Source organism: Puntigrus tetrazona, chromosome 17 (genome assembly GCF_018831695.1).
Source record: "Puntigrus tetrazona isolate hp1 chromosome 17, ASM1883169v1, whole genome shotgun sequence".
Taxonomy (NCBI): domain Eukaryota; kingdom Metazoa; phylum Chordata; class Actinopteri; order Cypriniformes; family Cyprinidae; genus Puntigrus; species Puntigrus tetrazona.
The window spans coordinates 9,816,496-9,843,168 of NC_056715.1; the positions used below are offsets into that span (position 1 = coordinate 9,816,496).

The window sequence follows — 26,673 nt, forward strand, 5'->3', positions numbered from 1 at the left end:
TTAAATTGATCTTTAGACTGCGGCTTAGTCTGTTCCCCTCCCACATGCTGAACTTTCTGCTCAACTGATGTGCTGGATTTGAAGATTTGAGAGCGATTTAAAACATGCATTGAACTGAAATAGTTGTTGAGGAGAGGATTGGGTTTTTCATGCTTATTGCATTCAATTCTTCATCCAAACCGTCTAAACGCATTCATTATGCCAGGGTGAGTGTGCAGTGGTAAGGGGGATTTGTTTGGACCTTTGTCACAGTAAAGTTTGTGTTCCTTCTGCGTGATTTTAAAAAGTATGAGATGGAACTGGTGTCATAATGTCTAGTGAAATGTTACACAACCTCTGGGGTGGGTATGGCAAAGCTAGCACAAGTTTCTAAACCGCTAATTCTTCTCACTTTACTGTGTAAGGTCATGAGGAGCTGGCTAAAGGGCTCTGGAAGAACATGGTACATCACTGTTACATAAACAGAAGATCCACAGAACTGTCTTCTGCTGGATACAATATTATTAGAATTTATATGTTTATATGTAGCCTATATTCATAAGTATAGCTGCTTAATATACTACTTAATTAAATACGTGATTGTATTAGCGGTTTCAGAATTTTTTTAATATGATGTTTCATGTAATTTAATTAAAAAGTGAAACGCCTCAACTGAACATTTTGTTGCATGTTTGGACTGCAGTTGCAAAGTGTGCCAGCAGGAGGCGAACTGAAAAACCTGGACATTTCATGTCACACCAGTCACTTGAGGATGTTAAACAAGCATTATCCCTGCACTGCTTTTCTTTGACAGTTTTAGCGAAGGCATCTTATGAAGACTAGCCTTTGATCAGTTTTAAAGTCGAAACAGGGTCATAAATTCAAATTATTTTCCATTTCAATTATCACGTGATGTCTTGTAATGATATTTCACACAATTCTGTGAAAGAACCCCATCTGCTGGTGTATTTAAAACTTTCCATTGCCATTTTCTTACAAAACATCTTGAGTTACGTCCACAGTAAGGCTTACTTTTGTCTGTCTTTCGTTAAAAGCACAGTTTCTGATCAACAGTCGCTTCAGTGGTTGCTGCTCTCGGTCTCATACTCGGTCAAACTCGGTACATGTGCTACTAATAACGTCTATCTGTAAACGTGTTCAAATGTGTAGCTTGATAAACAGTCCAAACCGATTGATGAAATCTGTGTGATATCTCGTTTGGTGTTTTTTCGGTTTTTGTAACAGCCTGTGACTGTTGACTGGGGGAAAGGCCACGTCAGACTGCCTCTGTTCGGTGTTGCCAGATCGCGTTAAAAAAAACAAGCCATCTAACAAAACAAGTCCAAAACAAACATTTCACCTCTTAACGTCTGTTTGATTTAATTGATGTGATGTATTGTTCAATTAACTTACGTAGATTAAACAAGTAAAGCTGCATCTTATACTGACCATCAGAACAAATGATACATCAAACTACCTATGAAAAGGTGAAAAGTGTACTAATAGAGGTGATATTGAAGCGAAAGACAAAACAAATGACAGAAACTCGGTGCCTTATATTATAAGATTTTTCTTGTCATCACTGATTATTATATATTATATTATTCTGCACATTTAAACTATTCAGTGAGGTATAAACACTTTTTAAGTTTATCTTAAAACGCGAAACAAAAAAAAAAAAAAACTATTTGACAGCTGCTATAAATGGTCAGTCATGCTTTGATGTAGTATGCAACCAAGAACTATCGAGTCCTAATATATTCCGTAAATAAGAACATAACATGCAGCCCGCTACATTTATAAATAAAACGGGCCTCTTTAAAAAGTGGACATGGCAACACAGCGTTTGATCGAGCACGTTCTTGTTTTGCAGTATCGCCTTTGACCGCGAGGGGCGACAGAGAGGCGCCACACACTTGTCCAATGACTCGTGGCCGTTCGTAGTATTTCCTTTTATTTAGGTGAGTTGCAGATCAGCCAAATCGCGAAGTGGGTTGAAAACACTGGCAAAGTTCTTTACTTTCTTCGTTTCGCTTACTGTAATCAGTTGGTGTGATCGCACAACATGGCTTCTTTAAGGGATCGAGCATTTTGACATTTAAGAAGACGAAAAAGTCCGATGCAGCTCTCCGCCGTGTTTCAAGCTGCTGGCTGTCAACTTGCGCTCTAGCTGCAACAGCTTTGACCGACTCTTTTTCTTCACTTGCGCTGGGAAAATAACTATTGCTGGGTCGCGAGAAAATAACAACGCGTTGGCGCTTTTGAATCATGACCACTGAAGTTGCGAGCGACTTGGACGTGACAGTCAGTTGTTTGGGCGAAGGGAACCAAAACAAGTCGGACGCGGATCGACCCAAGAAACCTGATCGAGCGAGCCACGAGGAGGGGCAGCAGGATCCTCCTCAGGTCGACTCCAAACATCAAAAACAGGGGGTCATGGAAAGCAAAGTGGATGGGTTGAGCACGGACAACACGAACGACAAGGAAAACGAGCAGAATGCATCAAGCCACAAAGCAGAAACTGCCAAGAAGAAAGTGATCGAGGCTCCTCCGCCAAAAGTGAACCCGTGGACGAAGAGGAATGCGTGCCCTCCTAGTAATACCACCAACAGCTCGCTACAAACAGGTAGGGAGGTTATGCTCGCGACAGACACGTTTATGACTCCGACAGCAATTATTCTCATGCACACATGTGCTCTGTTAGCTTGCATGTGCTACTGCAAGCAGGAGCGGCCATTAAACTTCTGTCATTTCACTTTTATGCCATTTCTCGCGTGCTCGTGCGCCTGTGCTTTGAAACGTACGATATCTGCGGCTATTCTCTCAATTTATGATAATTCATAAACTTTGTGCCCATATCCGTAAAGTGTGTTTTTCATACATGGTCAGAGAAACGGACCAATCAGCGACGGGGGCGTGGCCTGTTAGCTTTAGCACCAGTGTTGGGACAGCGAATCGGTTCGTTTGAACAGTTCGTTTGATTGACCGATTCAGCCTTTGTTGTACGTTATGGCGTCGCCCTTGGCAACCTGGTCGACATTATTCTTAAAAAACATAAGAATAAAAACGTATTTGAACACTTATTGCTGTTTATTAACGTTGATAATTAAGAGTGTTTATTGTAATTTGATTTAGCAAAGTTCGTTCTTATGAACTCGGTTTAAATGCTAAAGTGTAATTAGATTTTACGTAAATCTGTTCTACAGTTCATGTTTGCTCAAACCAACTTTGTCAGATAAAACGGATTCGATAAAGTAGTAAACATATTTACAATACGCTCGTTCACTATTCACATACGTTCACTATTCGTAAACAATTCAGAGATCATTTTGGCTCTCATTGAAAAGATCCGACTCTTTAGAACGATTCATTTCTTAATCGGACAACAACTCTGTCTAGCAACGAGCTAACACCACAGATCGTTTAATCCTCTAATGCGATAAAAAAGCAATGAAAATCACACTACGCTGCTTTATTCACACATCTGACAGGGTCTATTAGTGGTTGTGACTTGTCACTGCAGTGTTTTAGGTTTTATGTCTCGGAGACTCGTTTGTGGTTTGACTGACATACGCTGTGCTGTCCTGGCTCGCCTGATTAAAAACAATGCTGTTGTTAAAGTTAGATAACGCATATAAAATCTATTCATGTTACTCATATGTGCTTATAACGGTTATATTAATGTTTTGGGGCTGGTTTAAGTTACTTTAGTCAGGTGCATGTTGTTGTCAGGAAGCCCGTAGTTGTTGTTTTTTTTCCATTTGTGATGTGACCAAATATGGTGGTAGTGGGAATTAAACGCCCATCAAAAACGTCCGTTCCCGCATCATTCTACGGACAGAGCCGTGTGTGCCTCGATCATTTGGGTGTATTTGGACAGACTTGCTGATGTGGGCAGATTTAACCCCTCTCCCCACCCCATCTGATCGAGTTGCACGGGAGCACGTGGAGTGCTGAGCACTGCAACTCCAGCAGGAGCTCATGAGAGGCCTTTACACCCTCACTGCTCCACACCGAGTTTCAACCCCACTCACACAGCTGCTAAACGCTCCATAAATCCTTGAACACTTGGTCTTTGGATCCTCGTAGTGTTTGTGGTAGTGTGCCGCTCACCTGTTTAGCTGGTCTTATGTCAAAATGGAAGTTTCAAAGGAATGTTAATATTAGACCACTCCCTCAACTGTGTACATTGATAAGACCATCTGATGGGGTTTGTTCATGTGTTAGGAGTGTAACGTTTACGGTGAAAAGTGACATTTTGGTAGATGTTAAGAGTTAACGGAGACAACTGTAATTTAGCCGTTTATAGTTTAGTTTTCCAGACAAAGTGTAAACACTGAGGCGCATTGTTTTGTTTGATTTAAAATAGATTGGCTCCAGCAATAGGCCAATGGTCAAACAATGGCAATGGTTTTGGGCAACACTATCTGTTTGTCTGACTATGGTTGACGGGGGAAGTGTGTAGGAAACCTGTTTGAAAACAGGTAATGTTAATGCCATAAAAAGAAGGCACTTCACTCCACTAAGGAGATCAGAAACCAGAAGAGCGAGATATTTGCAGATATACAGTTTTTTATTTTTAGGGGATACTAATCCAAACAACTTACGAAAGTTAGCATTTTAGAAAAAAAAGATTGAATTGCTTTAGCTCCTCGCTCAGCTTATATAAAGGTAATTTGTGGTCAATTTATATGAAGTTTTGACTATTAAGGTGCAATCCTGTTAGGAATATTTTCGCATTTCGCAAATATTGTCTGTTCTCAATAGTACATAAAAAGAAAGTGTACATAGATATTGCTTAAAACCTGTCGGCCAGCTTGAATATGACTAATGTGAAAACGAGCAAAATCAGTATCGGAAATGTTTTTTTCCACACGCAAAGCATGGATTTCTTCTACAAATTTTAACTGTTAAATGGTAAATATGGCCACACCTTTATGTGTCTTTGAATACCAGTTAGACTAGTATTAGTTTGATTGGATGGGTTCCCACCTGATACCTAAAGTAAACAGTTTATTCGTTTTTACTGAAATTAAGGTTTTCACTTAGCTGAAAAATTTGAAATAAAAAAGTTTTTGTAATTACGTTTGGGTGATTAAGTAACAGAGCTCTGTGTGCTGTTCGGAGGGTCATGTTCTCAGGTGATGAGTTAAACCATTCAAGTTCTTCAGCCTCCTTTTAAATTTTTCAGACTGAACAGATTTACATATTGCTTTTCTAGCGTCATGTTTGGTCGCAGTGAAGTGCATCCACACTGGATGTTTGTTTATCTTTTCCTGCCTTTTCGTGCTGTGGGCATTAAATAGATGATTATTTTCAATTGCTGCACTTTTGGCACATCGATTCTGCACCCATTATTTAGTTTGATTTGTTTTCTTCTTTGTATCAAGTATTGGGTGATAGACAACTTGTCAAATAGAGATGATGTTTTCAAGCCACTCATGGGCAATCAGTGATTTCGTATGGTGATTAAATTCCTCTGTGTCTGTCTTTGAATGATTAAACCCCTGAGCTGAATTACATGGCCAATTTCCCGTTTTTCCTTATGAAAAAAACTCTTGTGTTGGGTTTGAATGGAGATGTGTCATAAATGAGCGTTTCTCCTTTGTGGTTTGACCGGACCAGTGTTCTGTTGTGTGAGTTTAGTTATGTCAATCCGTATGCATTGTTCGTGCCATTATTCTGAGGAATAAACAGCTGTAGATGTCACTGACCTTGTTAAGCGAAAAAGTCTTTGTGCTTTATGTAATGTGGGATTCGTGTCATGATTCCAAGTATTTGCAAATGGGACTGTGATGTGAAAGAAGCTCTCAGGTTGATCCTCAGGGGTCTGTGTTGAAAATCAGAAATATGCGCTTTGCTTTGAATGATCAGAATGCTGTCACATGATGTATGGACTGATAGCAGTGTTTTAACAACCATTACTCTGGTCTTAGAGTCTGTACACACGACTTGTTAGCTGACATTTGAGAATAGACTGCTCCCCTGTCAAACAACCGTGGGGTTTGTTGTAAGCGGCTTTGTCTGTTTTGACTGCAGTGATACCTGTATGTGGTCATTTTTAAGGTTTTAAATGTCTTTGGCTTAATTTGAATGTTAAATTCAAATTCTTTCTAGTTGCAGGTGTTTGTATGCCTTTTACATACCTTCAAAACAGTGATATTGTGCATTTTTATTACATAAAAAAAAAAACTTTTATTGTAATGTTTTATAAATAAATAATTTATTTCTTTGATGGCAGTCTCTTTTTTTTTAACAGCATTACTCCAGTCTTAAAGGAATAGTTCACCCCCCAAAAAAAGAACATTCTGACATTAATTTCTCGCCCTCAAGTCGTTTCAACCCCTTAAAACCTTCTGTTTCTGTGAAAGGTTTTTTTAAATGAAATCCAAGCTTTCTGACCCTCTATATACAGCAACACATCTGCAGTGTTCTCAGATCCAGAAACGTAGCAAGGACATCGGTTACAGTCTATATGACAGCAGTGTTTCAACAGTTTTTTCTGATGCTACGACAATATGTTTTTTGTGCACAAAGTAGTTTTTGTCCTCTGACATCAACCGATGTCCTAGCTATGTTTCTGGACCTGGGAACTTTTTAGTCGTGTTGCTGTCAATGAAGAGCTCTTGAATTTCATGTCTCTTTAATTTTGTGTTCAGAAGATGACAAAACCTTTATTTTCTGGTTGAACTAGGCCTATTCCTTTAAGTATCACATGACCTTCGCTGGAACTTAGATCATTTAATCTAGAAATCATTCTAATGTAATGTGATGTTCAAAAAATTATTTCTTGTAATTATTAATGTTGAAGACTTTGAAAAGAACAGTTTACTTAAGTTTATAATAATTTACACCACTTGACATTTTTAAACAAATCAAGTTTAAACTTAAGTGTTCTAGATGAAACCATGAATACAAAGAGTACATCTAGAATAATAATAAAAAAAAAAACTTTTTCTTTAGCATGTCATTTACTTCAGTAACTTAAAAAACATTTGCATCAGATAAAGTTATTAAGCCTCCGGCCGTATTTACTGACAGAAAGGTGTCGGCGGAACAATATCAGTAAGTTTGTATGTATGGTCACACCCCACACTGTCAGCAAGCGCCCAGTGCCTTATCATACAGGCCATCCTTTCACTAATGATAAAGGACCCCGGACACTCCCAGGAATGGGCGTCCCTCTCTGTTGCCTGTGTAATCCTGACAGGCTTTTTTTTTTTTTTTTTTTTTTTTTTAAGTAAAGAAATTTAAACCGGTTTTGTTGGCAATTCCAACAAAGTAGCGTTTGATTCTCCCACAGGGAAAAGGCTTTAAATGCTGCTGTATTTCTGTAGAATAAAAGCTGATTTGATGTGATCATTTAAGACCAGAATTTTACTCTTCAGAGCATTCATGATTGTTTCTCCACAACCACAAGAATTTAAACTCCTCCTGTGCAACTGTAAAGCCCTCAGTGTTGCAATGAAAGGATAGACGCTCATCAAAAGTCAGACATACAGTTGTCACATACATTGCGCTAACTTCCTTATCGTCCTTATCTTATAAATAATAGGTTATGCTACGCTACACCAAAATGAACACTGTTAGCATTAGCATCATATTTCTTCTGCTGTTTTTATAAACTCTGTTTATATGTGCCGCAGTGACTCTGTTATTATGGTGGGGGCAGTTTGTCAGGACGTAGCTGCTTTGTTGGTTGTGTGAACAGCAGCACAAATACCCATAGGGGCCGTTGTCTTTGTGTTGGGGGGATTTGAATACCACGGATGACTCCACTTTCACTGGCCCTAATAGAAATGTTATTCGCTGCTTCATCTCGGAAAGAAGTTAATGTTTTACGCATGTGGATGTGTGACCTTGCTGTGCAGGTGCTGGCGTGTGGCTTTACAATCTAAGTGAAGCTGTTCCGAGATAATTGACCACAGCACTTACTGACCTGCCAGCACTGGACACACACTGAGAGAGAGAGAGAGAGAGAGAGAGAGAGAGAGACGTTTGTAGATTTTAAGTGCAGATCTGGGACACCCTGAGGAGGAAAATCCAGTATTCATTCATGAGTCACGTGAATAAAGAAATGCAGTATTTACGGTCATACTTTGAGCTATTAATTAACATTGTAGCCTGGAGGTGTTTATAGTATTACGGACATTGTGCTTATGTATTTAACAGCCGTTTTGAAATATTGTGTTGTATGCTCTGTAAAGCCCGAAGAGGTGTTTTACCAAGTGTTTTAAGGCATTGCTATGATATTGCACAAGTTTTTCCTGTTTGAAATTGTTTTAAGAGGTGGTTACTGTATAGATGCATGCGCAATATATAGGAGTTGGTTTAATATGTAAATTCGCTCAAAGAGTTATCGCTTTAGATGAACTTAGAAGCCGAGACTCACACTGCATTTGTCCACATTCAAAGACGGATCTAGCTCAATATCAGCCAAAAATCCAGAGTTCTTCCTCTGTGGAGGTGTCTACAATGTTGGTGACTGTCTTAAGTACGTTCTATGAATGAATGATCAATAAAGTCATTGTATAAATGCACAAGTACAGTCAGGTTTACTGCATTTCTGGTTGTCTGAAGCGTACACGCAGTGTCAGTTGAAGTCAATGAAAGCATCTAAACTGCCTTTTGAAAGCTGAATTAAATATAGTTTTATGTAAAATTGTGGTTTTAGCTTTTTTGTTTATGCAAGCATGACTGCGCACTCATTGATTGACTGATAGAGTTCTGCATTTGTAGTTTCTTAACTTTGCAGGAATCAAAACTTTTCTTACCATTGCAAACGTCAGTTTTGCCAGTCAGGTATAATAATAATAATAATAATAATAACAAAAGCAACAATGGAATTATAAAATGAAACTTTTTTTTTTTTTTTTTTTTGCTTTCTCTAATAAACTATCAAAGTATCCCTTTAAGTCATGTCGCTCGGCGGCCGTGTTCGAAGCGTCTCTCGGTCATGCAAGTGCAGCTCCTTTCTCTTTGAATGAATGAGGAAATATCAAATTCTCAAACTGTCCATTAAGCTTATTGCTACATTCATGACACGTGCTATTGGAATTATTGTAACGTCTTTCATAGTTGGAATTTAGGTATATAAGACTAAGGTCGTCCATGTCCAATTTTCGACTAGACAGCAGTTTTTTGGGGGAACGGCTTCGTTCGAGGGTGGCCATATTGAGCATTGTATTTTTTCCCATTTAAAACTATACAAGTGACACATCTTGGGTATTCTATTGTCTTCGACTACATTAAACATAATCTCTCTCTCTTGACTTTCTTCTGTGTCCACAGAACCTCAGAGTCCTAGCAAAGTTGTCCGTGCCAGCAAACCCAGATCCAGGAAGACCAGTAAGGTAAGTTATTTTTATGCAGTGGATTTGTTTAACGTGGGTAAACCCCCATCCCACAAATCTTTAATCCCTGTCATTAATTACAGAGACCATGTAAATGCATGCGGACATCTCTTTTTGTGTCTGTCTATATGTAAAAGTGTCAGTTTTGTCCTCCAGCCTGTTTGTGTAACAGTCTAGTTTCTGGATGTCCTGCTCTGGATCAGGGGTCAGCAGCAGCCAGTCATTGAGTAGCTTGGCTTGTGTTTGTATTTAAGTGGATATTTGTTCGCTCTGTTCAGTCTTTTGTGTGGGTGATAGTCAACAGAGAGTCAGCACATGAGTTTTTGACTTTTACCTCAGCGGGACATTCCAGAGAGAGTGCATAGAGGGCTCAAATTTAGTCCTAACAGGGGCAGTAGAGCTGTCCCCATGACTGACTCCAAGGCATGTTAGTTTGTCTCCACTTACTCGCACATACACCACCTGACAGGTTCCCTTGTACATTTGTGACCCCTAGCATGTTATTCTGTGTTCATCCCTCATGTTTGTTTTTTTTTTTTTAAAGGACTAGCCTTGTTATAGTTCACATCAGTTATACCATTTTAACTTCAAGGCGCTGCCTTACAAATTCAGCTTCTACCGTCTAGCTTTAGCATCTGGGACACCCAGGACCCATTTTGGGACGATAGTGGAATCCGATACGCCGCTTGGAATTCTGGGTTGCTTCGTGACTTGAGGAATGATTGACGTTCCTCCGGTAATAGAAGGTGAAATGATCTCTGAGAAAGGAAAGCCACACTTCCCCCACAGAGTCAAAATTATGTTTTGTGTGTTAAATGCTGAAATACTTGAGGAGTATTCGACTCACAGACGTCAGTGGAGTGGAGCAGCTGCCTTTTCATAAATCATTCAAACTGGACGTTGAGAGAGCATGCATCTGCTCATTGCCTTTCAGTTGACAAACATTTGCAAATGATCCTATTTTTTTGTTTTCTGTCTATTCAAATCGAATTGTTTTGTGCGTTTCCTATTTATGCACTAATACAGGAGTTGGCTGTTGTAGTAATGCGTCATGATGAAGGATGGGAATATCCAGTGGAGATGTAACTTTGTTTTTTTTTTTCTATCATTCCCGTTTGTAGTCGAGTGACTTCAGTGACATCACAAACTGGCCGACCCCTGGAGAAATCGCCAATAAGGAGGTGAGGAAGACACTGTATTTGAGTTCAAATCTAGCTGTTTTTTTTATTCAGTTTAGTTTATTATTTGATTTACACAATGAAGACAGTGCGACATTATTTTATTACCATGTTATTTTGACATCCGAACATTATTATAATTACTAATTTCTCAGTATGCCCAGCTTGAAATTGAAGTACAGCTGTGTATGATTTCTACTGTTAAAAATGGTGTCTTATTAGTTTGAATTTTAAATTTGTTACTTCAGTCTTGGAAAACCTGGATACTGTATCTGAATTTCAAAAATCATGGCAATTTCTATAATAATTATAAATATTTATTATGTTGAAAATATTTTGTGAAGTAGAAATGATGATTGAAACATTTAAAACGCTACATAAACATGGTAATCATTAAACATTATATACATTCATTGGTTGTAAAAAAGTGATCTCTGAAGTTTAGTTCTTGAAACGTCTGAAAGTATAGAATTTTAAAAGTAAATTTCCCCAACACGCTTGTGGCTTCAGAAGATTATATAGGTTTTAGCGCACAACTAATATGGGCCACTTTTGGCTGTGATTTACTTTCATGAAATGGTAAAGAGCAGCCTAAACGTTCAGGTAAACATCATCTTTAGTGTTCCATAATTTTTTCTACGATGAATAAATAAACTATGCCTTCATAACTCTCTTTATGTCTGAGTTAAAATCTATGAAATGAAACATTTTGCAGTGTCATGGAGTGTTCATTCTGTATCCCTCCGTATCTGTATCATGCCCTTCAGACATGTGGAAGAAATGTATCCGTGTTGGTTTTCACTGACTGTCCCACTGACTTCATTCTGCTAAGTTCAGGTCAAATTTACTGAGAGATTGGTTTGATTGCGCTCCTCAGCAGCAGCAGAATGTGATAAACGTGCAGGGGAGGAAAGGGACGTCCGGACGGAGGGAGAGGAAGAAGGATCGCGGGGGAGAGAAGAGAGAGAAGGAGAGCGGAAGTGATGGGAGTGACAGTAAGGAAAACAGGGAGGCGCAGTCGGATCCAATCACAGGACTTTCGAATGAACAGGAGGCAGAGGATGGAGAGGATGTGCACAACAGCGCCCCCCGTAGGAGAGGAGGTGAGCGAGACGACTACATTAACACACACAAATAGGCATTCAGAGTCACACTGCATATCCGTATTTGAGGTTTACTGTGTTCTGTGCAATATGCTGCCTCCTGTTCAGAGAGTAATATGCTTTGTTGCGGACATATGACCTCTTAATTTTTAACATTGCATGTTCAGAGCTACTTGAACAGTTTTTTCATTAATAAGTAGTTGTTTTGCCTTTTTGATTTCAATGTTGTGTAAAAATGTCTTTGAGTTTTGGCACCTGATCGAATAATACACTATTTCCAGTACTGTATGCTGTATACAGTGTGTATACAACTCCATTTATAGTCTTTGAAAGTATATAAATGACCGCGGCCGTTGAGCTTTATACTCACTTCTGTTGGTATGAATTCAGCATAATGCAAAATTGATTTGAGATTATTCTAAAAATGTTTTATTTGCTGATGCATTTATTACCCGCAATTAATTTCTTTTGAAACAGAACACTTTCAATAACACGGGGTTGCCGGTGATCATTACTCACTCACTTTTACAAAAAAGTAATTGTTTTAGCCTGTAGATGACTTAACTGTTAAAAAAGGTAACCTCTTTTAATTAAACAAGATCAAGAAAAAAAAACAACAACAACGGCATGTGAAGTGAACATGTAGGGTTATGGTTAAAGGTCAAAAGTAATTACCTTTGTAACTTAAAACCCTAAATAGTTAAAATGGCTTTTAAACATTTCCACTTTAGTGAATGTCATGTATCAAATGGTTAAACAAACTTGTCTACTAAGTACTAAACTAAGTACTACTCATTCCTTTAAATGGAAAAAAATGTTTGGAAAGTGGAAGTGGGGAAAAAAAATACTTGACACGCCTTTATAACACTACTACAAACTTTGGGAAAAAATGTGGGAATTTGAACATGATCACACGTGTACCTGCAACCTTCAGCTAAAAAAAAGAGAGAGAGAAAAGACAGACGCTGAAAGAATTGAGCACTTAGAAATTCTCCTGTTGCCTGGGCGGGTTTCAGACGCGTTAATGCTTTAAATCACACACGCATGTCTTAACACATACACACATGTGCCCATAGTCACACACTCAGACACTCAATATTCTACAAGTATTGCACAATACTCATTACTTAATTAAATGGTTCCTTCATTGCTTCATAAATCTCAGATTATGTCTTTTTAGATGTTATTGTGGAGTAATTTACTGTGAATTATTGTCTAAACGTTATGGCAAGACGTCTGCAGGAGAATATAAGGTGTTACTAAAAGCCCTTAGGCTGGTTTCGGAAAGCTTCTTTCTCTTTTTTTTTTTTTTTTTTTTTCTTCTCCTCTTCTTTCTGTGCCTTAAAACATATAGATATGAAGAGACAGCACTGCTTTATATTTCTATATACTAATCTAAATTTATCATGAATATAGTAGGGTACAAACATCCACTGTTGACATTGAAATACAAATTATTGTATGATTTTTAAACAAAAAAATAGTGACATAATTAAAAAAAAAAAAAAAAATTAAAGGTTGGCAAACACGATTATCCAGTTTTACGCAGACTTGATGTGTTTGACTGCTGCCAAAATAGAGAGTTGTAATGAATTTTAGACACTTTTAATTTTCTTTTTCTTTTTTTTTTATTTGAGACTGTAAATATTATTTTGTCCTTTTCTTTTTTTGTGTTCCTCAGGCTGGAGGAGAGAGAGAGATTTCTTTGATGACACAGCGAGCATTCGCAGCGAGGGCAGCAATGTCCGTGGAGGCCCTAGGGGCCGGGGGAAAGGTCGCGGCCGAGGCAGAGGTCGTGGGCGAGGTAACCAGAAAACACCCCTAAAAAAACTAAAAATCAGTTCTCACACACAGACTATGTTTAAAATGATATAATACATTTATTGTATAATACATTTTATATAATTAAAAGTATTAAAGAACAATTTTCTATTTGAAGTGTGTGTGTGTGTGTGTGTATTTGAGTCTTAATGACATTCTAGTAAATAAAATGCTCTGATTCACTTTTCTTTGGAGATCTTTCCATTTTTTTGTATGTGGTAAAGCAACATAAGGGGTTTGCAGGGCTTGGTTAAGCTTGTGCAGGTGCTCGTCTTTCAGACATGTAAAAGCCAATAAAAATGACAACAACTAAAAGCGATTAGGATCAGTCACCTTAAAGGGATAGTTTACCCAAAAATGAAACTTACCTCATGATCTACTTGCCCTCAAGCCATACTAGGTGTACTGGATATGACTTTCTGTTTTTAGATGATACAAAATATGTCCTGGCTCGTCCAGGCTTTTTAATGGTAGTGAATGGGGGTTATGACTTTTAAACCCATAAATAAATCTGTCATTAAAAAAAAATACAAACTTTAAAATCAGTCTTCTTTGTAAAGTGTAAAATTTTAGCCACACAAGTTTGTTTTATGGTTTAAGTTTCACTTATTCAGTGTCATGTATTTGTTTAGAAATACACATCTTGTATTAACTTTTATTAACAATGTCATCTCTCTGTTTTCAGGTCGTTATGACTACTCCCACAGTTACCGGGACTCGTACATGGATGGGTCCACAGTTCCAGCTGAGTTTGGCACTAACATGGTCTATTACTACGACGACGGTAACCGCGTGCAGATGTATACGATTGAGGAGAATTTACTCAAAGAATACATCAAACGCCAAATGTAAGTTGAGTGTCTCTCTTCTCTTTTTATATATGCAAAATACATTGTTGTGAGTTGATTTGCTTCTCCAGCTCTCCAACTTTCAGTTTTTATTGGTCACATCACAACCAATTTCACACTGTACTTAACTGTAGTTATATAAATAAACTAAACAGCTCACACATACCTGTATTATATTCTTGGTGTCTCGCACCTCACCGCCAGTAGGAGGAGCAGCTGCAGCATTTGGCGGCCTGGCACTGCCTGCCTGTGTGTGTCCTTAATTTAGCTTGTCTGCCTTATGGATGATGGGGAAGGGTCAGATGATCTGGGTCAGAGAGATTAGGACAGAGAACGCTGGGCGCGCGTGTGCGTGTGTGGGAGCAGCTCCTAGTTAGTCAGAAATAATGATTTCTGCATTTCATGTGGAAATGAAAATGCGTATCTGTGCATATTCAAACTGTGTTTTCTTTTTACTAGCCAGCATGAGATTATTGTTTGTGTCTGTGTGTGTTCTTGCCCGTGTAATCTTATTCACAGAATTCAGCCAGGCTTACTTCACTCAGTGCTGTGATCATAACAAGTTGTGAGTCCACAGGGAGCTCACACACACACTTGCTGTTTAACTCTGATTTAAAACGTGTCTTTCGAAAACAGTTAAAGAACTATTACACTATTTTTGAAAATAGGCTCATTTTCCAACTCCCCTTGAGTTAAACAGTTTTTTCAAATCCCATTCAGCCCATCTCTGGGTCTGGCGGTGACACTTTAGCACCATTAGCATCTCGCTTAAAAATGACCAAAGATTCTGATATTTTTAAAACTTGACTCTTTTGTAGTTACATTGTGTACTAAGCAATGGAAAACATTTTTTTTTTTTTTTTTGGCCGCGTATGGCTAGGAACTATACTCATTCAGGTGTAATAATCAAGGAGCTTTGCTGCTATAACATGGGTGCAACTGTCGCAATATCGTGCAGCACCTAGAAATAGTCCTCCGCTAGGAATTTTTTTTTGCTAACAGTCTAATCAAATTCAACAATCTACGCTATCTGCAGCAAAAAGTGCTCCCACCAGACCCGGAGATTGGCTGAATGGATTCAGAAGTGGCAAAGTGCAACTGTTTGGTTCTATTGGAGTTGGAAAATGAGCCTATTTTGTAAAAATAGCGGCATGTTAATTTTAAGAAAGGTTTTTCACTGATCAGTCAAAAAGATCCTTCCTATGCAGAGATTTTGATAGGGCTGAAAATACTTTAGTCGAGTCTTCACTTTGTTTGCGAAAAAGAGGACTATGAACAAAGAGAGAGCAAATTTCACAAATCAAAACACATTTTTCAACGTAAAGCAGCATTTCCATACCATCAGCAATGTAGTTCTCAGCACACTCTAAACCACAAACAAGTTTTTATATTTAACAAGACGCTTCAACGCTTATTAAACACAAGTCTTCAAGTTAACTGTTAATTTATGTTCCTTCATAATAGTCTCTATTCCATAACACTGTGATGATAAATAACATTATAGTGTTTTTTTCTGCTAAGTTTAGCATGCAACCATCCAACAGTGTTTTATTTACCCATTTAATTCTGTAGCAGTTTATTTTAAATATTTTTGGTTTATTTGAAAAGAGGAAATAAGTGTTTCTGTTTGGCACATGTCTAAATTCCCTTCTGCACGTTCTCCTCACACCTAAACATACGAGTGAGTAAAACTTGCAAAACACCACCGCCGAAACTCCCCAGAATCATTTGCAGTACGGCACATGGGCCGACTCGACCTCTGCTGACTAAAGCTGCAGGAATGTGAGGTGTGTTCTGGGTGGAGGTGGCAGCGTTCCTCCCAGAGCACTTCTTCTGCTTCTTACAGGAGTTTTAAAAATGTGTTACTGCATGTAACATTTAAGGAGGCAGTCGGATCGGTTGATGTGTATTATCAGTCACGTCTCTCAGGATCCACCTTCAGGTGCCTCCTCGGGGTGCTTTGTGGGAAATTGCATGTGTTTGGAGAAACGTAATTAACTTTTCTCCTAACTGCTTATCAACAAAGGCTCTGTAAGATTACTATACAATATTTAAATGAAGTTCAGCGATGATAGTGGAAGTTTTGTCCTCACTGCACCTGGTCTCACTGGAATCCTGCCAGAGGCTCTGTGCCATATGCCGTGGGACTGCTGTGTTCCTCACCTTGCACAATACACAATACCCAGAGGACACTGATAGAAAGTGAAGCGCTGCTGATCTGTGAATGCATATGTTGATGGAAAAAGAGAGGGAGGGAGGGAGAGAGGGAGGGGAATAGATAGCTAAAGGGATGTGAGATTTCATTCTTTATTCCCAAGACATCAAGTCAGTTCTATTTATGCACATGTAACAGTTAGTTTAATTGCAGCAGTTATAGAATGAGACTGTAATACGGAGCTGCTCTATGTTTACATGTGTTTTGCACTACATTGAATATTGAATTGCAGTAAATTTCATTAATGCACATTTTTAAAAAGATTTCTTCCAATAGTCAGGTGTCAGACTATAAGGGTTTATATTATAGCTCTATATTGTTGTTTTTGTAAAAAAAACATAATCATCAGAATAAAAAAAAATTAAATAAAATATAAAAAATTATTAAAAGAATTATGATGATTTGATTTGTTCGTTTCTAATACAGGGTTCTACTGCAATACATAGTAAGACTTTGCCTTAAGTGTGGACTAAACGTCTTGAGATTGTTCTTTCAATCTCGACTTTTAGGAGTTTTAAAATAGTTAAAAGTTGTTAAAAAAATTAATTGTTTTGAGTTGTTAAAATTACATGAATTAAAATATTGAATTCTGGTTCAAGTAGCTTACGTGCTAGAGTGTTTAAAAGACACATGAAACACTAAGATTCTCAGAAATAATTTTCAGTTTAATATTTCACTTGATTTGTTTGTACTATAATAATAATAATAATAATCTGCATTTGAAAAATGCATAGTTTGCTATAGTGTTCGCAGACCTTTAGTACTCACTTTAAAGATCTTTAGAATTTGAAAATTTTTAAGATGTTTTCTTGTCTTTTTATAGTTTTATACATTTTAAAGGTGAATTGTGTGAAAGAAAAAAAAATCATTGCTGTTATACAACTTGGGCATGCAAGAAATAAAACTATTAAATGAGCCTCTACAAATATATATCTTCAGAATTATTGTAGTCTGTATTTTCATTTATTTGTATTTTTTGTGTGTTAAGTGCGCAGCTTAAAATATGTGATGTGTATGTAATTATATCAAAGTTGTATGTAATTACAACTTAATTGCGTATATACGTGACATGCAGTAGTTATATTTTGTAGTTAGTATTTAAATACACAGTAATTAGAGCCAGCAGATGTGAAGCTATGCCGTTTAATTATTATTTTGGAGTTTATAGATGGCTGTTTGTTTGTTTTTAGTGAATACTACTTCAGTCTCCCAAACCTGGAGCGTGACTTCTTCCTGCGGAGAAAGATGGATTCAAAAGGCTTTTTGCCCATCTCTCTGATTGCCAGTTTCCACCGAGTCCAGGCCCTCACCACCGATATCAACCTCATTAAGGAGGTGACTATTGACCTTACTTCACCATCAGAAAGTATCATCCTCGGGCTGTGTTACATCTGTTTTTTGTGTATGTGCAGGCGGTGAAGAACAGTGAAGTCGTGGAGCTTGTTGATGAGCAGATCCGTAGGAAAGAGGAGCCCGAGCATTGGCCCATTCCCGGTCCTCCTCTGGATTCCCCGCGCACCGATTTTTCCCAGCTCATTAACTGCCCCGAGTTCGTCCCAGGACAGGCGTTCACCTCCCTCAGCACAGGTTCTGATGTGTTCCACTGCTTAGCTTTTTGTTTTGCAGTTGTATTGTTCATTTGCTTGATTCTGAAAATAGCAGCCCTGACCTTTCGCTTGCGATCTCTCCCTCTACATGTGCCACAGTGTCTTCCTCCCCAGTCAGTCAGCACATAGTTGAACCCGCTCTGGTAAATGGCCAAACCAGTGATGACACAGACACAGCTAAACCTCAGTCCAAAGAATCCTCTCCTACAGACTCAAAAAGCAGCTCTAGTGAAGATGGGAATGCACCTAAAGAGCGGCCCAGCAGGCTCTCTGACTCAGACGCCCAGCCGTGGATACAGGTGGAAAAACGACATAGAAACTCCTCTGGAAAAAATAAGGTACTTCCGGATCCTAGTCTAGTGATGTATGTCACAGCATTTTGTAGTAATGCACTAAATTCTGATGATTAAGCAAACAGATTTTATGTAACGGCATTAAAAGTATATGTAAAAGTGGATTTAGCATTTAACATTAGCTAGGATTCCATTCAAATATGTTAATTTAACTTTTTTGCAAAACTGGAATATTGCATTTCATTTAAGTTTTTATCTAACTAATCAAAGAGAACAAAATCGTCACTTCCTCATAAACTGGCATATAAAATATCTCTAAGAAAACCAGTAGATGCCACTGAATGTAATCATATTCAAAATATTTTTTCGTTTGAGCATTTTGATTACACAATTCTTTCCTTTTCCCTCCATACATCTCTTCATCCATCATTTCCTCTCTCCATTATTCCATCTCCTGCCCTGTGGGTGTGCAGACCTCAGTAACTCCTCTTCCTCCTAGCCCTCCTTCTCCTCTTCCTCCTCCTCCTTCTCCTCCTCCTCCTCCTCCTCCTCCTCCTCCCCTTCTTGAGTTGTCCCCATCTGCAGTTGAGTATACTCCCTGCTTTCTGTGTTTACTGCTTTCTTGATTAAAAAAAAAAAAAAAAAAAAAAATCATAAAAGTAAATAAGATCTGTTTTGTTTTTGCTTCAGGAGCGCACAGAATTGGTTCAATCCAGCCCAAAGCAGCAGCCTGAGGCAGACCAGGAGGAGCTGGACTTCCTGTTTGATGAAGAAATGGAAAGACTAGCAGTGCCTCGCAAGAACACCTTCACTGATTGGTCAGACGACGATTCTGATGATGAACTTGACGACCGAGACGTAAACAAAATCCTGATTGTTACTCAGACCCCCCCTCACCTGCGGAAACACCCTGGGGGTGATCGGACGGGGAACCATGTGTCACGTGCCAAAATCACAGCTGACCTCGCCAAAGCCATTAATGATGGATTGTTCTACTACGAACAAGATCTTTGGACAAATGAAGAAGGACAGCAAGAGTGTGCCAATGCCAAGGTGAGAATGGTTGTGCTTTTGATTTATCAATATTACAAAAATAATTTGCAATAAAGAGTGCAGTAGAAGATCCAAACTTCTCACCTCCACATAGTAAAAGTGAATAGTGACTACTGCTGTCCCTGGTCAGCATCAATTTATTTTATGCAAGAGAACAGTTTGGACATTCTGCTGAGTATTTTTATATTACAATTTAAAACTGCTGTTTTCTGTTTGAATATATGTCTGTATGTAATTACTTTCTGTGATTGCATTGCTGAATTTCTAGCATCATTACTCCAGCCTTCATTGTCACATGATCCTTTAGAAATCATTCTAATATGCTGATTTACCGCTCAGAAAAAAAATCTTATCATCAGTGATATTTATGTGGAAACCATACAGATAGACGAATAGAAAACATTTATTTGAAATAAAATTATTTCGTCTTTACAGTAACTTTAGATCAATTCAATGCATTCTTGCTAAATAAAAGTATTACTTTTATGGAGAAAAAAAAATGATTAAACCCAAACCTTTGAGCTATAATGTAAAACAAAATTAGTTTTAATCCAAAATGAGTGTGTAATAGTAACACGGAGAACTTTATGCAGAGCGTGGTGTTAGTTCAGCAGCTGTTGACTTTAGATAAATGTACACACAGCAGAAACATGGGAATTTTTGCTCTGCAAATGTTGGAATTGCTCTGTAGTGGCCCGAAAATATGCTGAAATATTTGCTTAAGGTCTCATATCTTACATGAGGCAGCACATTGTGTTTTCTCTGTTTTATTTCTCAACCAACCTATGCACTATAGGATTTGGCTTGTGTTCATAGAGCTCTTTCGAGTTTAATATGTTTCAATGTCTTTTTATGATTCCGTTTTATTAGGACATTACGATTTCACCACAATATCTGGATTAAATTGTTTGGTTAATCCAGCAGTGTTACCATTTGGTTTAAAAGGACAGTGACAAATACCTTTTTATGTACCCTCCACAGTCCACAGCCAATCAGACAAGAGCTCTGTGAAAGCATATGTGATCCTGGATCACAAAACCAGTTTAAGCTGAATAAATAAGCTTTTCGCTGATGTATGGGTTGTTGTGATAGGACAACATTTGACTGAGATGCGACAATTTGAACATCTGAAATCTAGGGGGTGCAAAAAAAACGAAATATTGAGAAAATTGAAAATTGTTCAAATGAAGTTCTTAGCAATGTATATTACTAATCAGAAATTAAGTTCACATATTTACCATAGGAAATTTATATTAAAAAAACCCTTATGGAACATGATCTTTACTTTAATATCCTAATAATATTTTGCATGAAAGAAAATGTATAATTTTAACCCACACAATGTTTGCTATTGCTGCAAATATACCCATGCGATTTATGACTGGTTTTGAGGTCAAGAGTCACACATGGTCTAGGATGTGTATGTTCTTTTATAGGGAAAGTTCTTGTCTTGATTAGATTCTCCAGGACAAAAACTCATTTACCGATGTTGTATGAGCCAGTTCATACAAACATCTTCAGAATCTGAGCCATTTGCAAATGTCAAAAACTCTGAAAGAATGTGCCTCTAATTTAACTCAGGTAGGTCATATCTGTGTAAATTGTAAACTTGATATGTGTCTGAACTGCAGAGTGGTGTCGGGGGTACCCATCTGTTCCCACTCATGGGAGTTGTGACACCTGTGTTAACTGTGCCAAGGTCTCTGTGGGCTGAAGTTCAAAGTACAGACACCTGATAAACGGCAGCACAAAATGACAGGAAAAGGCACATGTGCATTTGTGTTTGATCAGATCAGTTAAGAGTTTAATGTCACTGCGATTGTTTGGCTTTTTTAAATGAACATGTTCTGTGTAACATTGTGACCAGTGTGTAAACCTGTCTATTTGACACATTATGTTCTTGGTAAACCCCCAGTCAACTATGTTATGTCTGATTTAATGCCTCTGATAGGCCTAAAAGCTTTCAGTGACCAAATGGGGTTGAGTCTTTATGATGGACTGTAAGGATGTCATTGCAAGCAATAACCGCTGGTAAACCTGATTAAGTGCACTGCCCGCAGTCAAATACAGAGCACTTCTGACTTCATTGTTCATACAGGCAGAAACTGTAAGCCATCAGGGCACTTTATCTTTTTCTCCTCTTTGTTTTTAAGGAGTGTGATGCTCTGCTACTCTGCTTTAAGCACTCTTGTCGCTGTTTGTTTGTACTCTCTATAATGTGTTGATATTTTCAACATTTTTAGGAGGTGGAGAATTTTAAAAAGCTCAACATGATCAGCCAAGATGAGTTTGAAACGCTGACCCCTAAACTTCCCATTGACCCCAAACAGGAGGTCCCGCCCCCTCCACCATGTCAGACAGGTGAGATTATCTGTCTGTCTGTCTTTCAATCTTATGATTTAAACAAGCAAAATTATTTGTTAATAAAATAATAAATGTAATTTTTGTCCGTTCTTTTTCTCTTTAGATGATTCTAGCATGGCTCATTCTCTCCCCACGGATGTCCCAGAATCCTCCAGTGTGCCTCACACCCCACGTACACCACGCACCCCGGGAAGACAGGACCCCACCAAAACCCCTCGCTTCTACCCTGTCATAAAAGACAGCGGCAACCTTGATGGAAAAGTATGTTTGTACTTAGCAAACATACTCTTGAACAAACTTTTTTTTTGTGTGTTTTTGTAACTATGTTTATGAATTCCCTGAGGTTATTACCTGTTTTGTCATCATTTTTACGGCCTTTATGCCGTTCCTCACGTGTGTAAGCTTCTTTGTGTTGAACACAAAAAAAAGGTATTTTAATGAATTTTGAACAACCAGTCTGTTATTAGTCCCCATTGACTTCCATAGTAGGGACAAAATACCATGGAAGTCAATGGGACCGTAAACTGTTTGATTACCTGCATTCTTCAAAATACCTTCTCTTATGTTCAACTTAAGAAGGAAATCACACAGATTTGGAACAACATGAGGGTTAGTAAATGACGGAACTATTTGGGCGAACTATCCCTTTAACATTTTTGCTTAATGCCCAAGCTTTTACAGTTGTTTTAACCAGGTGCATATTTCTGCTTTTTCATTTCTCCCCCTCACTCGTTTAGACCCCCAGAAAGAGGAAAACCCGTCACAGCTCTAACCCTCCTCTGGAGTGTCATGTGGGCTGGGTGATGGACTCACGAGAGCACAGACCCCGCACTTCCTCCATCAGGTTTGTGGCTTTTTTTATGTTATGCCCTTAACACTGAGGTGGAAATCTTTCTTTATCTTGTCAAACACGTCAGCTAATTGTGATAAATGGCTCTGCTTAACAGTGTTTCTCATCTTCTGTGCAGCAGTTCAAATGCATCTCCATCAGAAGGAGCACCTGCGCTCTCGGGCAGTTACGGCTGCACCCCGCAGTCCCTGCCTAAGTTCTGGCATCCATCCCATGAGCTTTTGAGAGAAAACGGCTTCACCCAGCAAGTGTACCACAAATATCGCCGACGATGCCTCAATGGTGCAGTAATTTTTTTTTTTACACAACAGCTCTTCTGTATATCTGTGTATACTTTATTTGAATTTCTTGTGTATTTTCTTTCCGCAGAGAGGAAGCGATTAGGTGTGGGTCAGTCTCAGGAGATGAACACCCTCTTCAGATTCTGGTCCTTCTTCCTCAGAGACAACTTCAACAGGAAGATGTACGAGGAGTTCAAGCAGTTTGCCCTAGAGGATGCCAAAGAGAACTACAGGTAAGTTGTCATGGTTAGTGAGTTTTGTATTTTTTCTGCAGACCTAGTCTGGAGAAGTTATCAGGGTTTGAGAATTCAGGCAGCAAGTCAACCAAGGTTATCTGACCCCTTCTCAAGTGCCCCCAGTTTGGCAAGAGGTTACATAAATTGACATACCAAAAATAAAAAGGTTCCTGCTCATGACTCCCTCTGACTATACGCATAATCCATAAACCATTGGTATTACAGATGCTTCAAAATTCTCCTGGTTTTGAATTGTATTATTGAGGCTACAAGAAGACTTGAAAAATGATTTGTCTGTTCTTAAAAATAATGAAATATAAATTAAATATTGACTATCATAGCAATTCCTTGCGAGAGAATGAACATACAAACGCAACATACAAACACACCCACATTAAAATGACTGCCAAGTCTGAACATTGTTCTTTCTGGTCTGTCTGGTTCTTAAACAGGGATACAGAACCTCTTCTGGTTGTACTCACAGATTTAGTTGCTGTTAGGCACGTGTGTGTATTACAGTGCTACAGTATATTTTGAATGCTGAGGGCACAGACTCCTATTTAACTTGTTTGTTGAATCAACAAAAGTCATAATGCAATATTAAAATAATTTGAAACAATATTGAAAGAACTTCAAATACTATGAACATCACAAATCTTGCAGATTCTTTAACAGTAAATCTTTTTTCATTGAACAATACAATAATAAAAAGTATTTGGCAACAATTTTTGGAAATATATCAGTTACCGACAAAATCGTTATAACATAAAACCTCTCATTTTTTTTCATGTATCCCAGATCATCCCAGTATACTTCAGAAAGTTGTGCTTGTTTTCTGGGCAAAAAAGTCTTAAGTCTTGAGATGTGTGCAAACTGTACTAACTCTCACTTCCTCCATGTACAGTATTTGCAATATCAATAGTCATGCAAATGATCAGACTAATCAAGGATGTGTAAGGTTTTCATATACTACCTGTTGTGGTATCTGGGAAGGCTTAATGTGTGTTCAAATGTTTAAACAGGTACGGACTGGAGTGTCTGTTCCGGTTTTACAGTTATGGGCTAGAGCGGAGGTTCAGACAAGACATCTTTAAGGACTTCCAGGAGGAAACCATCCAGGACTATGAGAAAGGTTAAACATTCATAAGTTTTCAAAACAAAAACACTTTTCTTTTGCTGAAAGATGTGTCACCGTGTGCCTGTGTCTGATGTTTGGGGGTTTGTGTATATGTATAGGTCAACTATATGGGCTGGAGAAATTCTGGGCTTTCCTGAAATACGCAAAGGCGAAGAATCAGCCCATTGAGCCCAAACTCCAGGAATACCTCAGCAAATTCAAAAGCATTGATGATTTCAGAGTAGATGTGAGTATAAGCATCAGTCTTACATGTGCATGTGAACCCAGAATAACACATTAACCCTGTAAAGCACAACATTCAAAATGGTTTGGAAAAAAAAAACATTTCCTGAAATGGAACAGTTCTGTTGAACCTTTGAAAATAATGTAATGCACTTGAGGCCCAAATTGAGCAAAATATAAAAAAATTAAAATTACATGGCCAAAACGTATAATAAAATTCTGATACCTTTTCATCTGGTAAGATTAAGTATAAAAGACTATTTGCATAAAAGTCATAAGATTATCGGTTATCAATCTATATCTCCTTATCAGTAAGGTGACATTTAAATGCTTCGTTTTATGGCTAGAGCTTTCTAGTTTCTATTGTGGGGAACAAAACATGCAATGCAGTGCAATATATTGATAAATGGGAGAAATTAATGTTACAAATAACAAAATAATGTTAAATATGAATCAAATACAAATCAAAAAACAAACACAAGTAAATGTTCCTCAAATGCCTGATGTATATTATATTTAATACTCCTATTTTAACATTAAATACAATATAAACATTAACAATGTAAAAATTACAAACTATATAAATATAATTATCTTCCCTTTATAAAGAATTTAAGACTTTAAAGAAAAAAAACAAATGTATATTATCTATCAATAGTGTAAACCATTGATCAAAAGGTAGAACATTTATAGCAACAGGTTTTTTAAAAGTTTTGACCATGTTGATCATTTAGAGGCCTTAAGCAACTGTAATTTCTCTTCTCTTAGCCACCAATGGCAGAGGAAGGAGTAAGGAGAAAAGCACACTCCTCCTCAGCAGGAGATGAGGTCAAACGGAGGCGACACAACTCAACATCATCATCATCATCATCATCATCATCATCGAAACAGAACCCAGTTGCCAAGACGTCTTCAGACAATCAACCAACTGCTGGAGTGATGGCAAAAACAACCACAACAGATCAAGCCGCTGCTCCAACGACAGGGAAAACCACCAATCAAACATCAGCCAAGCCAGTCACAGCCAATCAGAAACCAGCACCTCTGACCGCCAAAAGCAGCTTGGCTAATGACCCGCCTACAAAAGCCCCACCCAAAGAGAATGTGAAGAAGAATACCTCATCAGATGCTCGTAAAGGAGAGGTGGCGACGAGCAAAAACAAAGATGCCCAACAGCCAAAGAAATGAAGCCCTTGCTACACTATATACAGTATTTGAGCGTGATTCTAACTCTAGAGCTGTGAAAAGATTTTTCAGTGCTGGTGCAGGCTTACGTTTTACACCGTAACCTCGGAAGTGAGCCAGTCAAACCGTTAGAGCAAAGACCAACTGTCAGACCGTTGCGTTCACAAACTGAAGAGTAAACCGGAAATATCTTTGTGTTGTACGAGGTGCTTTTTCTGGACAGGTTAACTTCATACGATCTTTTTGTTTTCTTTCATTTTTCAGTTAGTAGTTTCAGAATCAAGTACGCATGGTGAACTTGTTTTGCTGTAAAGTTTACAGAAGATGCATTCCTACATCGAATGCAGTTTTATCTTTTTAAAATTAGTTTTACCTTTGCAAATGCCTTACATTTCAAAAAGCAACACACACACATGTATGTATATATATATATATATATATATATATATATATATATATATATATATATATATATATATATATATATATATATATATATATGTGTGTGTGTGTGTGTAATAAGTGTGTGTGTTTTTTTATATATATATATATATATATATATATATATATATATATATATATATATATATATATATATATATATATAAATAAATAAAAAAATTACAGCTCTGTCAGCATAAATAATTAATCTCTTGGTTTTTAAGTGTTTTTAATTTAGTGCGAAATGCACAGTACACATTTGTTCATTTATTTTACAAATTTTAAAAAGCTCATCAGACAGAAAAAAAAAACTTGAACTGAGATTGACACAAGATAACACACTATATAGCTTATTGCATTTTTGCTCTTTTAGCTTGTGTAGGAAATATGACAGTGATGGAATACTAAGTTCTTTATGCTTTTGTGATTATGTGTTTGAGCTGAATATCGGAGAAGTATGTTGATATCAGAGGTGAGGGATTATTAAAAAAAACAACAAAGTGTTA

The 26,673-nt window shown here is 37.8% G+C and overlaps 1 protein-coding gene across 3 annotated transcripts; it reads left to right on the forward strand.

The window, feature by feature from the left end:
• Positions 1 to 1,877: 1,877 nt before the first annotated feature.
• On the forward strand, positions 1,878 to 26,155 carry larp1b (La ribonucleoprotein 1B). Of its 3 annotated transcripts, none has more exons than XM_043263139.1 (19): positions 1,878 to 2,605; positions 9,271 to 9,332; positions 10,454 to 10,513; positions 11,388 to 11,613; positions 13,295 to 13,417; positions 14,120 to 14,282; positions 17,688 to 17,832; positions 17,910 to 18,084; positions 18,204 to 18,442; positions 18,871 to 18,981; positions 19,088 to 19,450; positions 21,694 to 21,811; positions 21,918 to 22,075; positions 22,552 to 22,658; positions 22,783 to 22,946; positions 23,034 to 23,178; positions 24,204 to 24,313; positions 24,418 to 24,545; positions 25,310 to 26,155. In XM_043263139.1, the coding sequence occupies exons 1-19, from the start codon at positions 2,248 to 2,250 to the stop codon at positions 25,727 to 25,729; spliced, it is 3,375 nt and encodes a 1,124-aa protein (XP_043119074.1). In that variant the 5' UTR covers positions 1,878 to 2,247; the 3' UTR covers positions 25,730 to 26,155. The 3 variants fall into 3 exon arrangements, with proteins under 3 accessions (XP_043119074.1, XP_043119075.1, XP_043119077.1); XM_043263140.1 differs by having other exon boundaries at positions 11,391 to 11,613; XM_043263142.1 differs by lacking the exon at positions 18,871 to 18,981 and having other exon boundaries at positions 1,879 to 2,605; positions 25,310 to 26,154.
• Positions 26,156 to 26,673: the final 518 nt, after the last annotated feature.

Coding starts and splice junctions, on each gene's coding strand:
- larp1b (XM_043263139.1), top strand. CDS start 2,248: ATGACCACTGAAGTTGCGAGCGACTTGGACGTGACAGTCAGTTGTTTG. Junction 2,606..9,270: donor CAACAGCTCGCTACAAACAG/GTAGGGAGGTTA, acceptor CTGTGTCCACAG/AACCTCAGAGTCCTAGCAAA. Junction 23,179..24,203: donor GATGCCAAAGAGAACTACAG/GTAAGTTGTCAT, acceptor ATGTTTAAACAG/GTACGGACTGGAGTGTCTGT.